The sequence below is a fragment of the Heliconius melpomene genome, chromosome 5 (assembly GCF_056956725.1).
Source record: "Heliconius melpomene rosina isolate 202511_hmr_F chromosome 5, ASM5695672v1, whole genome shotgun sequence".
Taxonomy (NCBI): Eukaryota; Metazoa; Arthropoda; class Insecta; order Lepidoptera; family Nymphalidae; genus Heliconius; species Heliconius melpomene.
The window spans coordinates 6,391,860-6,405,160 of NC_140393.1; the positions used below are offsets into that span (position 1 = coordinate 6,391,860).

General features: G+C 31.8%; 3 protein-coding genes across 7 annotated transcripts; 1 reads left to right on the forward strand and 2 right to left on the reverse strand.

The window, feature by feature from the left end:
• Positions 1-311: 311 nt before the first annotated feature.
• LOC146539077 (uncharacterized) lies at positions 312-2,944 on the reverse strand. Its single transcript, XM_085185492.1, has 3 exons — positions 2,841-2,944; positions 1,912-2,094; positions 312-817 (listed from the first exon to the last, which is right to left on the reverse strand). Exons 2-3 carry the CDS (start codon positions 2,072-2,074, stop codon positions 399-401), a joined length of 582 nt encoding a protein of 193 aa, XP_085041618.1. The 5' UTR covers positions 2,075-2,094; positions 2,841-2,944; the 3' UTR covers positions 312-398.
• Positions 2,945-3,328: 384 nt separating this feature from the next.
• Positions 3,329-11,378, reverse strand: muc (dihydrolipoamide S-acetyltransferase muc). Of its 5 annotated transcripts, none has more exons than XM_085185489.1 (10): positions 11,041-11,378; positions 10,510-10,685; positions 9,797-9,979; positions 8,380-8,418; positions 7,373-7,549; positions 6,521-6,747; positions 6,001-6,095; positions 5,423-5,622; positions 4,716-4,818; positions 3,329-4,390 (listed from the first exon to the last, which is right to left on the reverse strand). In XM_085185489.1, the coding sequence occupies exons 1-10, from the start codon at positions 11,157-11,159 to the stop codon at positions 4,261-4,263; spliced, it is 1,449 nt and encodes a 482-aa protein (XP_085041615.1). In that variant the 5' UTR covers positions 11,160-11,378; the 3' UTR covers positions 3,329-4,260. The 5 variants fall into 5 exon arrangements, with proteins under 5 accessions (XP_085041615.1, XP_085041612.1, XP_085041616.1 ...); XM_085185486.1 differs by having other exon boundaries at positions 6,521-6,798; positions 11,041-11,269; XM_085185490.1 differs by lacking the exon at positions 8,380-8,418 and having other exon boundaries at positions 11,041-11,269.
• A 387-nt stretch (positions 11,379-11,765) lies between these two features.
• On the forward strand, positions 11,766-13,115 carry RpL37A (ribosomal protein L37A). The gene is made up of 3 exons (XM_085186035.1): positions 11,766-11,921; positions 12,097-12,225; positions 12,933-13,115. The coding sequence occupies exons 1-3, from the start codon at positions 11,919-11,921 to the stop codon at positions 13,071-13,073; spliced, it is 273 nt and encodes a 90-aa protein (XP_085042161.1). The 5' UTR covers positions 11,766-11,918; the 3' UTR covers positions 13,074-13,115.
• Positions 13,116-13,301: the final 186 nt, after the last annotated feature.

Genomic DNA, 13,301 nt, shown 5'->3' on the forward strand with positions numbered 1-13,301 from the left:
TCCTGTCACGTTAGAAGTGTGTTAAATAGTATGGGGCCAAAGAACTTGCTTACCGTTATTTTATCAAGATAGCCACGTGATTTTAAAATTTCAATATGCACCAGACGTTGTTTATGCTATGAATGAAATCTTCACATTAGTACATTCTTAGATAGAAACGTTAAAAATTGGTCTTAAGTAATTTACACTATTGAATTTAGGTTCAATTAAATATTGTATTATAGATTTTTTTTAATAATATTATTCGTATATCTAGTGCCTGCTCAAGGTAATATTTTACTTTAATATTAATAAAAAAGCTTTTATATTAGATATATTTTTTAAGGCCAATCAAAAAATTAATCTTTTATATTAGTGAAGCATTATATTATAATTTAATTCAAACTAAATTAATGAAATTATTTCACAATACTTTTGCGTCTTTTGATATCTGAAATAGTAGATTTAACCTTTGCTGGCATAATCGACGACCGAAATCGTTTCATCTTACTTTCTCTACATCTCTCTAGCATGTCATAGAAATGATTGAGAGGGTCGAACCACCCAAAGCCTTGGTCAGCTGTGCCAAGCCAAGTGTGGCCATTGGGGTCAATCAGAGTTAAAACTTGAACTGGTGTGTTCTCACTAAAATTGGCCATAAGGACGGTATCATCTGGGTACGTATACTTTCCGGCACCACTATAAGACCACTCTTTGAACAGACCTTCATACTTCGAGCCGTCTGCATAAGAAATAATCACATTATCAACTCCAAGACGGTCTGTGTCCCAGGTTCCAGTGTAGACGTCCCCTTCTGCTGTAGTATAAACACCTGGTCCTAACAAAGACTAATGTCATTATGATTGAGTAAGCCATTATTCTTGTCATCGTTAAAGAAACACTCTATCTTAATTTAAACGTATCGTCACACAATGTGTGATGATGGAGAAAGAGGAAAAAAAACAAACGCTTTTGACGTTGGAGTGGAGCGCACATAATTACAACGTGTAAATCTTAATTGAGATCGTTACTCGTTTGACATGTACGCCAATAGTAAGAAACTTCTTCTATGTTATTAAATTCGGTGGATAATGGAGAAGGGAAATATCTTAAAGAGAACAGTGTCTTTACAGTTTCGTTAGGTTCCAAGTCTGGTAGGCCCATGCTATATCCCGCACAGAGCAGAGTAGGCAGAGGGAATTTGATGTTTCTCCCCATTTCCTGCTAAATTCTGAAGGAGCTCGTCGCGCTTTACCTTAACACGCAGATGAAGAAATGTAAATATTAGATAAACATTTCATTTCCTCGAGTAGATATCGAACCCACAATCTCTCGCGTTCACAACCCGTGCTACGCGACTGGCCTCATATATAGTTATAATATATAGTGCGACTATTACATAGCATATTTTTAAAACAGTACTTTTAATAGGAAATAAAAGATCGTTTCAAGTAATCGGAGCGTGACGTCAAGCATGAGATCTGGAATGGACGGCGGTACACTCCATTAAGTTCCATGATGAAAGACAAAAACGTTTTGTGATGGTCGAATGGTTCTCAAATTTAGTATCGGGCTGTTTAAAGTTCACTTTATATATCAACACTTGATGCTAGGATTAACTAGTATATTTATTTTTCTTAGTTATTTGTTATATCCTACAAAAACAGGGTACGTAGAGGGAACCTAATGGTAAGACACTCTGTTACCCACGCTTTTCTACGCAGTTTTGAGACAGACTCGAGAGTGTTAGTTATATTTACACAAAGGCAAAGTCATAGGTATAATAATTATATTATTTTATTTAATTATTAAAATTATCATAAAATCTTAATAAAACTTACTTGAAAATATACTTTGCTTTACGATTACTTAAATTCGTTAACTAACAGTTTCAGTATTTATTACATGTATAAGTAAAATAATATTTTTTACCATGCATTTTAACACTCTTGTCCTTTTTCTTAGCTTCGAAGAAACCTTCGTAAGTGTCACCAGTTTCATGTTTGAACGCACCCTCGTCGTGGATAACAGGGATTTCCTTTACGGGCTTAGCTGATTCAAGTTCTGAGTCTTTATCAATACTGTTTTGGGCCATTTTGGTTGTTTAATAAGACTCTAAATAAAAAAAAATGCCTTATTCATTATAACTATTATTTAAATAAACTACTTACTACTATATACTATGGGGACAATTTATATTTTTGCTTATTATGAGGCCCAGTCCAACAGTTTGACTCTAGTAACGTTGAGTGAGGTTCGATCCACATTTGAAGGAATTCATTCTATTTCCTCGCTATAGAACATCACCCAGTATTGGATTTCGTAACCCAATACGCATTATTCCGAAAATTGGACGAAGAGTGGTGAACAGAGTATCTTTACATACACTAGGCTTCCTCTGCTTATACTCTTTCATGCTATATATATACGAGTATGTCATGTAAATTACACACATTCTCCGTTTACACTTTAAATAGATCAAAGCTTGCACTGAGCTTTTGCAATTTTCGCAGAAACTTCTTGTTTACACTAAATAAATTTCGTCTTGCCATCGTGGCGCAGTGGCACAGCGTAAAAGCGAAGCGAGTTCGATTCTCACTTGGAGGAATACAAATTTATTCTTTTTGGGTAACAAAAACATAACACGGCGTTGAGTTCCTTCACCCAACATCTAATATCAAAAAAATTGAAAAAATTTGCGGAGCCTCATCACGAAAAATAGCAACCTTTTACTAATCGCTAAAACATTTATAAAGGATACGTAAAAAACTAACTTTACTCTGGTTTCAAATTATTCAATTCTGCAAATAAATTACTTTTACTTCACTAAAAAACTCTTAATATTATGCAAATTTAATTACCCATAAAATAAATAACACAATTAGTTCACTTCTGAAGCGTGACAGGCGTTTCGTGATGTCGCCGCCCTGTTTTTTCGCACGCAACTGTAACAAATATTTTCGGCCATGACCCATAAAACAGTATTAATTAAGAAAACTGGAGAAAAATTATATATATTCACAGTACGACTTAGGTACTCGATTATTTTAAAATATTTTTTATATTTTTGCATATCCTACATTCTAAAGAGCTAGTAGTAAGATGGTAAATAGATACGTTGCTTAAATTTTTGGCCATTTTATGCTAAATTGTAATTCTGGATAATTAAGCCCGCCTCTCTTTATCATTCCAAATTCAAAATAAAACAGAGTAAGTCCTTAGACACGCACATGGAAATCGAACTCCAAACCAGTGTTCTACGACTTATACTCGTATATATATATATAAAAAGCTGGAACCATTTTTCATAAATAAACAATTATTTTACCAGATAAAAAAAAACAAAAAATAAAATTATTTATTTATTTATAAATAATATATATTTACTAACGTCCGTATAATCATTTACCCAAGTTTAGATGGTAACAAATCGTTCTAAGATTCATTTATTTACATCGAAATATAGCCAGTGATTCACATAAAAATGATTAAAATCAAAATAAATATGAATACAAATAGATTTCTACTCCAAAAAAACTATATAAAGGAAAATAACAAAAATGTTTTAACAAATTTGATACCCGATTTTACACAATAAATAAAATGATAAAATATTATAAAGGTAATGCAGTAGCAAAATGAAATTCTTAATTTCATTATGACAACTAGCATTCGAATCTGAGGTAAAATAACAATTTCTTTTAATACTAACGTTTCAACTGTCTTAAGTATTACAATCTATATAAATAAATAACCCCTCAAATCACACTGCACATCCTTCGAAAAGATCTATAAAAACGTCACTATAAACTTAATATATAAAATTTCTTTACAAATGTGCTCTTACAACTACACGATGCATATGAATTGATTGAAAATTGTACAAATTAATATCAGAAAATCGAAGGATATGGCAGCCATCTTAATTTCATTATTATTCGCTGACCAAAGTTGAAGCTTCATATGTTTTCATTATCATTTATTGTAATAACTATTTATTATAACTGGGCAGTGCTTCTCAACCCTTACGTACAGCAAACTATAATCAAATTATAAAACTATTCATGTTAAATTAACAACTCTCAAACAACAATATTATTATAATACATAGAAATACCAATTGTATATAACATAATAAGTTATACATTATTTCTTGTACCGCAGCCATTTTGATTATGACTCAATAGCTCAAAATTCATAATAATACATATACTATTAATAATTATATTATAGTTTGAGTCGTTAATTCATCATAAACAGTGTTAGTGTTTGTGATAGTGTTTACAGTATGATATTGGCTGGATCTTCCAAGTTTTCTTTTAGTACTTTCATCCATTGCGCGCCGACCGCGCCGTCTATCACTCTGTGGTCAGCTGATGCGGTGAATGTTATGAATTTTGCTAAACGGAATCTAAAAAGAAAGGTATAGATTTGAAATTATTTATTAAATATTTTTTTATCTTCATGCTGTATTCCGCATATAAAATAGTAAGCAGAGTGAAGCTAGTATTAAAACACTGAGCCTCATAGACCACCAAACGTTTCGAGTAATTGAAATTGAACTGACTTGAATTTTTTTTTTAATAATGTTATAGAGGGAATGCACTTCGGGCATTTGGAATGTGACACAAATCATTGTTATTATAATTTGATACTGAGTTAAAGACACGGGAAGAACCTAATAATCAATTTAATATTTCAGTTTAACTATTATAATAATAGTAAATACAACATACCCTTGAGGTTCATTCTTATCAGGAATGACGAGGTCCTGTACGCCTCCGCACGCTAGGATGAGGGACTGAGGCGGGTTGATGATGGCGTTGAACATTGTGATACCTGTGTATAATAAAATATACGTTTTTATTTATAATTGTAAAAGCAACTACTTTTTTAAGCTGCATCCTTCATATAGCAGGGTATGCAGAGGAAACCTTCTATTAAGGAACTCTTAGTTTTTTATTTTCCGCACAATTCTCGAGACTTCGTGTTGAATACCGTAATTCAACGCCGCGATTTGTCTTGTTATCAGAGCGAGAAATAAGATTTTTTTTTATTTTATTTAGTGGGAGTCGAATCCAAAACCGTCGTGTCGCGCTGTATGGTTAACATAATATTAAACATATAAAATTAATAGGATGCCTTGTATGTAATTTCTATTTATAAATGAAAGATTATATAATGTAATCGCATAAAGATTTGATAAGGAATGATAACACTTGAGAGACATGAGATTTTTTGATAACTATATCAAGATTCTAAATGAAACATGAATTAGAATAAAATATTCAAAGTTCTAAGTGTTTTAGTAACTCTTTGTATATGAAACCAAACTTTATATGTACAATGTCAATTGAAAATCAAAAAAGTATTTATTATTTCTAAAAAATAAATTCCCGTTCTGTATTTTGGAATATATTAAAACTATGCATTAATAACTCACCAAACATTCCCAGATTGGAAACAGTGACAGTGCCACCCTGGTACTCCTGGGGCTGGAGGCGTCCGTCCTTGGCCTTGTTGGCCAGTTCCTTCATATTATTTGAAATATCTAGTATCCCACGAGAATCAGCATTGAATATGATAGGTGTTATCAATCCGGTTGGTGTTGCTACTGCTACACTGACGTCCACGTTGGAAAACCTTTGGAAGATAGGATATTTTTGGTTTTACGCTTATTCTGCCATAAGGCAGGACACGCAGAGTGAATATAGCGTTAAAACGCACTGTTATTAAAATATGTAATTTATTTCTGAGTATGAATCGAACCCATGATTGTTACTATATGAATAATAGCACGCAATTTATTATTAATTTCGCTGCTACGCCGCAGTACGGCCTCCGACCACGAAAATTCCCTACACTATGACAAAACACCTTAGCACCACCATCTCATAAATATTTTAAAACATCTTATTTTGAACATAGAGAATATTTCGTAAAATGTCTATTTTCTTAGATTTCATAAAACCCTAGAATAAATTAATATTTTTTATTTCAATAACAAAAACATCTACTTACTGTCTAATAAATGATTCCATCCAGTGCGAGTTGACAGCTGGCACGCGCTTGCAGGCCGCCGCCACCGCCTTCAGGATGAAGTCGTTCACAGATACCTGTAGAATTGCATATGTATGTATTACTCATTAGATAGAATTTATTGTTAAAAAGAGATTTATACTGTAAACGCAACAGGTAACGAGGTAATGCACGGCGTTGAGTCCCACTACTCAACGTGCAATACGTCCAGAATTTGCCGGAAAGTGGGGAACGCAAGTATATTAACGGGAACGGAGTGTCTTAACAGTAGGTTCGCAGTTTTCCTTTGCGTAAAACTAAAAAAAATCAAAGATTCCTTAAGCAGTTGCCGAGTGTCTAACTGTAAACGCGACGATAGTGGATGGATATCAATTATATAGCTTCGCTCTGGTAAAAAGACAAAGTACGGCGTTGAATTCCGCCATTACGTCTGCCTACCCTGTTTGTTACAAGCACGATACAGTGTGAATATAAAAAAACAACAAGAACAAATTGAACTAACCTTCACATCAGATTTCTCCTTTGCCAATCTTTCATTAACCTCCTTGCGCATAGACAATAGCTTTTCCACATTGACCGTCACAGATAATTGATAATGTGGTATAGTCTGCTTTGCAGCTGAAAGCCTCTTGGCAATGGTTTCCCTCATTCCACTGAGAGGTATGTCGACGTAGGAAGCTCCTGGAGCTGGTGCTGGGGCAGCGGGGCTGATCGCCGCGGGGGCAGCGGCTGCAGGAACATCCCCACTCTTAATAGATCCATATAGGCCTGAGCCCTGCCCTGTTAAGTTATGATTTGGGGCTCGTGATATATGTTTTTTTTATTGTGGACATAAGAATTTTTAATATTTGACTCGACCCGACTTGTGGAAATTAATCATTTTATTCCTTTCCTCGCTTAAGATATAAAAACAAAGTGCGGCATTAAGTTCCCCCATCTAACACGCAATGCGTTGAAAATTGAGCGGGTTGGAGTAAGGAACGGAGTATCTTAACATTAGGTTTCCACTGGTTTTTAAGATAAATTATATTGATGGGATTCCAACAAAATAGGACTTTCTGCTTATATTACTAAATTTATGGAATTTATTATTAGTTTCTGATTCATATACAATTTTACATAGCAAATACATCAGCTAGTATTAATATATGACCAGAACAAACAATACAAAAATTACATATTATTACAAAAGTCAATTTATTAGCAATTATGTTTTATAAACCATAATGGCTGTAAACACGATGATTGTCAGTACAATAGCTCTGGTAAGAAGACCAAACGCAGCGTTGAGTTCCTTCGCTTAACAGGCAATGTTTCGAAAATTGGAATATATAAAATATCACACAATTCTTACCACCCAGCCTTATATTCTTCAGTTCGGCCAGTCGTCTGGCCATGGGGCTCGCGTACACTCTACCCTGGTCTGGGGCAGGTGCAGCAGGAGCCGGGGCAGGAGCTGCTGGCGCTGGGGCTGAAGGTGCTGGAGCTGCTGGGGCTGAAGGAGCGGCGGCTGGTGGTGGGGCAGCTGCGGCTGTTTTATTGACATGTCTTTATTAAATTCACTTGTATCTTTATTTTCATTGATTAATGTAAGACAATTTTGCAAAACATTAACATTTTTAAAGTGTAATTTAGGGAAAGAAACATTTAGAAAAGAGAAATACTTATAGAAAATGTATAAAAATTTTAATGTGACGAGATTTTAATCTGCGACTCTTGGAAACCGTCCAGGAAGTGCGGGTTCAAATCTCCCTACAATATAAAAACTTTTTTCTTGTTGTCATTTAGATTTACTGATCTCCTATAGAGTGGAATTTCCCTTAGTTCTAAAATAGACGAAATGTTATGTGTTATGTTGTACAATTGTTGTATATTTACGTTTTTCACCTGTTAATGTTAAATTAATGTAATTTTAGTAATTGTATCAGGTATTAAATTATATTATTACATGTACTGTTGATGAATGATTTATTTATTATCATAGACCCACTACTCCACAAGATGATTTGAATTCAACTATGTTTCAAAGTGATTTTCCCTCAGGTATTTCCTTACTATTATGCCTCCTTAGTATGGTTGAAATGTATACAATATGATTATATTAAGACTTAAACAAATAATATGTAGTACATTATGGAGTTAATAAATAAAAATTATAAAGTAAAAATTGTCTCTTTATAATTTTTAAAAACACAGCATTTGATTTTAAACTAGATGGTTGTGTGTTTGATTCCCACTAAGGGGAATAAGTTAATTTCACTTCCTTGATAAGCAAATCAAATCATGTTAATGAGTTCTACCAATCAACACACAATGTCCCAACAATTTAGAAGTAAACCTAAAAAAAATTGTAAAAATAACCTTTTGGTTTTGATGGTGCTGGTGCAGCAGCTCCTGAAGCTGTTGTAAAAATATTGATAAAATGTTAGGTTAGTACACACCAAATTATATAAGAGTACATGCTTAAAATAACAAATACAGTGTAAACTCTATATAACGACACTGAAGGGACTGTGCATTTTATGGCGTTATAGAGAGTGGTCGTTAAATGGAGAGAAGAAAAATCAGAATTAGAAAAAGAAGAATTTTTCTATGAATTTTGACCACACTCTAGTAATCCAATCATGAGTCACATTCGTATCAACACTTCGTGCTTCGCCACTTATTTTACCATAGTTGATATGATGACGTTGCTTGAATTTTCCGAGCCATCCTTCTGATGCTTTGAAAGAAGTTAAACCAAGTTCTTCAGCAAAATTCTCCGCCTTAGCTTTCACAAGTGGCCCCGAGATAGGCATATTATTCTGGCGTTGTCGGTGAAACCATGATAGTATAGCTTCATCCAAATCTTCGTATTTAGGTTTCTTTAATTTTTTGGAAGATTTTCCCTCGCTCTCAGCTTGGAGAATTTTTTCTTTATTTTTCCATATTGTGGACACGGTAGAGCGACTAAATCCAAAGCGTTTGCCAACATCACTTATCTTCTCTCCCGTTTCTATAGCGCGTATCAGTAAAACTTTTTCGTCAATACACAGTGATTTTCTTTTACTAGCCATGTTTACAGTTTGAAAGTTTGTGAGCAACTAAGAATATGATAACGTATAGATAATCGATGACTCCTACTTATTAGTCATCGTTAACAATTACAGTCTACACGTGCAAGCAATCCCAATTTGTAAACAAAAGAACGAATTTCTTAGAAAATTCCGTATGCATGATGCCGACAGTAAAGGTTTATTGCGGGCTAGGATAATAAAGCGACAAAAGAACGTACACAGATGCGCAGTTTTTACTAATTTTAGCAACTTAAAAGGTACTTTTTATTACTCAATTGTTGTCGTTATTGAGAGTGGGTGTGATGCTATGTAGAGTGTATCATTGTATGGAATACAAACTAAACCAACCAAAGCCAATTGATTTCGACGCTTTAGAGAGTTTGTCGTTAAATCGAGTGACGTTACATGGAGTTTACACTGTATGTTAAAAATATTTTAAGGGATGCAGTTAAAAATATTAATCAAATTATATTATTTTTGATATTTTATAAACTATCAATTGTTTATATTTTATTACTTTTATAATCTATGTATAATAATAAAACATAGTTTGATGTCTTATTATTTTTATGAATGCCGCTTATATTATACTCAATGTAAGGCGTATTAATGAAAAGCTAAATTATTACATTAATTTAAACAAAACAACCATTATAACTTTATTATCATGCAAGATAATGTTTAATTTTAGTATAAATGGTAAACACTATTGTAAAACTTACAGTCATCCTTGAAATCTTTAAATGCTGCAACATCTGCTTCATTTTCAACAATGACACAAAGTAATTTTCCAACTGGAACACCTTTAGTTCCAGCTGGAATTATAATTTTCGCAAGATAGCCCTCTTCAGGAGTCTCAAAGCCCATTGTTGCCTTATCAGTCTCAATTTCACATAGTAAATCACCTAGAAGTAGCAATATGTAAATTAATATTTCTGTTTAAAATTATGGATAAATATAGTAGCTCTAGCATAATATTCCAACTAAGACAAATTAGGTTTGTAAATGACTTATAATTCATATCCTAATTAGTGACTGTTGTTAGGACATTAAGAGTAAGAAAAAAGAAAGTAAGAATTTGAAGATATTGTTGAAAAATAAAAAATGCATCTTTATACTTTATTCCACAGACCAGTGTAATTGAAGAAATTAATTGTTGAGTGGTGGAAACATTCTATGTTTTTACCAGAACATAAATAACATAACATAAAAATATGCTTTCAGTGGAGATTGAACCCCATACCATTGTTTACATTCAGACATTGTCCCAATGTGCCATAATGGCCATAAAAAAGAAAATGTTCTGAAATATTTACATAAATCAACTATAGATAAGATAAACAGATATAAAACATAAAATCATAGTGTTACTTCAAAATATACAATTCTAAAAATAATTTAAGAATAAGATGAAATATAAGTAATAATATTCTACCTTCATTTAATTTATCTCCTTCTTTCTTTTCCCAACTGACTATGGAGCCATTCTCCATAGTTGGTGATAGTGCTGGTAGATTTACCATTGTATGGGAAGGGAGACTTGAATAATATCTTGTTTGAACATTCCATTGTTGTGCAATTAGAATACTTTTTTGTGGTGATGTGAAGAGTCTGAAAAATAACTTTTTTTTGTGACTATGTACATATTATACATGTTTTTATATCTATTTATTTTCTTACATAAGAATATTTTAACGTTAAAATATAATTAACACTCAGGCTAGATATTCATTTATCATAAATAATAATAAAAATAAACATTTACCAACACTTTATGAGAAAGATCGTACTACACATGTTTTGCGGTGTCAATCGCTCCTGATTGACGTTTTGGTTATGCAATTCTAGCCGCTAGCTATAAGGCCTTTTAGTGAATATATAAATTACATGACACGAAGGGGAATAAAAATTTTATAAATCGAGTCATAATTATAATAAAATGATAAACTAATAAGAGTTAACTTACTTATTAGGCTGTTTCCTTTTGGCCAACTCTGTACTTAAACATCTTGAAATGTTATTCCGAATAGCTTTTTTCAAGCTATCGTTTAAAACTTGGTTTCGTACTAAAATCGTTCGCAGCATTTCTAAATGTTTATTTATAATAGGGCCGTCCAGATATTAGGGACGGTTTTTGTAAAACCAAAAGGATCGACCTTTACCGACTTGTAGGTCGTTGAAATAGAAATGTTAATGACATTGACAAATGACATATTAATTGTGGAGAATAGATAGTCAATATTTAATATATTTATGATAAATCAGTATAATGTACAAAATACTACTTATAAAACTAAAGACAAACTAATTCATTAAATGTATATGTAAATGTAAAACTTTCCGTATACATACACTATAATTATTTTCATTGTTGATATATGATATTATTGTTGATATAGATATTAGAACTTCTAACTTAAAAGCATACATTAATTAGAACCCCAACATATTTCAGTCTATTAAATAAATAAACGTGTAGCTCAAGTGGTCTAATGCAAAATTCATATTAGAACAAATTGAAGCGTATGAAAAAAAATATAATTGTAATGATTGTGATTTTAACAATTCTAACCAAATATAATTTAAATATAGATTAAATAGAAAAACAAGATATTTAATGTTATTTAACGAACCATAAAGTTCATAAAACAAAATCCAATTTTTTTCCTGGACGAAACATCCATCAAAATACAGTATAATTATATTTATTTTTTTATATTTACTATGTCAATATACTCCAGGAAAAATATTTTGAATCTGTACTGAATTGTCATAGGGACAGTTTACAATTGTCAAATACTTCTCTTTTCTGTCAACTGTTGTGTTAGGCAGGTTATATTAAAAATGGTGAGAATTTAATTTCTAAATATTTACAACATCTTAGGTATTTAGGTTTTAAAAAATGATCAAATAGTGTTTTAAAGCTGTGCTCAAAAATATTAAAAATATATTTTGGTGATTAGTGTGTTCCTTTCCCGGTGTTTTTGTGTTGTATGTCTCAGTTTTATGCAAATGTTTTCAGGCCAAACGTACTAAGAAGGTTGGAATTACTGGAAAATATGGCACACGTTATGGTGCCTCACTACGTAAAATGGTCAAAAAGATGGAAGTAACCCAACACGCCAAATACACTTGCTCCTTCTGTGGAAAGGTTAGTTTCAGATGTGACTTGTGGAAGTGACTAGACTAGACTACATGTATGTGCATATAGTTGTAAACATTTACGAAATTAACAAATTGTGTGCACAATTTGATAAGTTTCTGAACTTTAATTATGAATTTAGATATGTATTATCATCTTTTTTATTAACTATCAATATTCTCTAAGGTGGCTTCACAGAAACTTATCCAAAGGTTTGACAATATCAAAATGTTTTATCAATACAATAATTTACCCCGATAAGTATATGTAAACATTGCCTGAATATGAATATTCAATATTATGATTACCATTAGGCATAAGCAAGTCATTTTATATAACCAGTAGAGGTTATTTAATTGACTTTTTACTTCAAAATTCTTTAAATAACATCTGATATTTTTATAAGAAGCAACTCTTTTTTTTTTTTAATAAAATTTAATTCTACAAATGTAGATTTCCATTTTAATACAGTGGCATTAATAAAAAAATCTACATTTTGTAGAATAAAATAATAATAATTATATTGTATATAAAATAAAATGCTTTTTGTGTCAAATATATTTTATTTCCTTAACTAAGATTATTATTAGGGGTATAGTGATCCAATGAGACTATCTGATTTAACAAAAGACTATTTGGTTAGATTTACGAAAAATTATAATCCAAAAATATAATTACTTTAAAATAAATAATTATTTGCTAATATTACTTTTCAGGATGCCATGAAACGTAGCTGTGTCGGCATCTGGTCATGCAAGCGTTGTAAGAGGACTGTAGCTGGTGGAGCTTGGGTATTCTCTACTACTGCTGCTTCATCCTGCAGATCTGCTGTCAGAAGGTTACGTGAAGTCAAGTAAACATCTTAGAATAAGGCAATAATAAAAAAAAACTCCATATAATTTTGTTTTATTTCATAATTCTTGATTAGTAATTAGTATTATTATTATTTTTTATTTTTAAATAACAAAGATAAACATTAAGAAATAATCATATAAGAACTTTTAGGAATGTTGTTTTTTCTATTTGATAAAAAATTTGCTTTGCAAATTAAGTTAAGCTTTAAAAAAAATAATGAAATTAGTTTT

Excerpts from the sequence above, each read along its gene's own strand:
- RpL37A (XM_085186035.1), top strand. Across the intron at positions 12,226-12,932 it reads CTTGCTCCTTCTGTGGAAAG|GATGCCATGAAACGTAGCTG; the intron begins GTTAGTTTCAGA and ends ATTACTTTTCAG.
- LOC146539077 (XM_085185492.1), bottom strand. The coding sequence starts at position 2,074 with ATGGCCCAAAACAGTATTGATAAAGACTCAGAACTTGAATCAGCTAAG. Across the intron at positions 818-1,911 it reads CAAGAGTGTTAAAATGCATG|GACCAGGTGTTTATACTACA; the intron begins GTAAAAAATATT and ends AGTCTTTGTTAG.
- muc (XM_085185486.1), bottom strand. The coding sequence starts at position 11,159 with ATGCTGCGAACGATTTTAGTACGAAACCAAGTTTTAAACGATAGCTTG. Across the intron at positions 10,686-11,040 it reads AAAAGGAAACAGCCTAATAA|ACTCTTCACATCACCACAAA; the intron begins GTAAGTTAACTC and ends GTTATTTTTCAG. Across the intron at positions 6,096-6,520 it reads AGGAGAAATCTGATGTGAAG|GTATCTGTGAACGACTTCAT; the intron begins GTTAGTTCAATT and ends GCAATTCTACAG.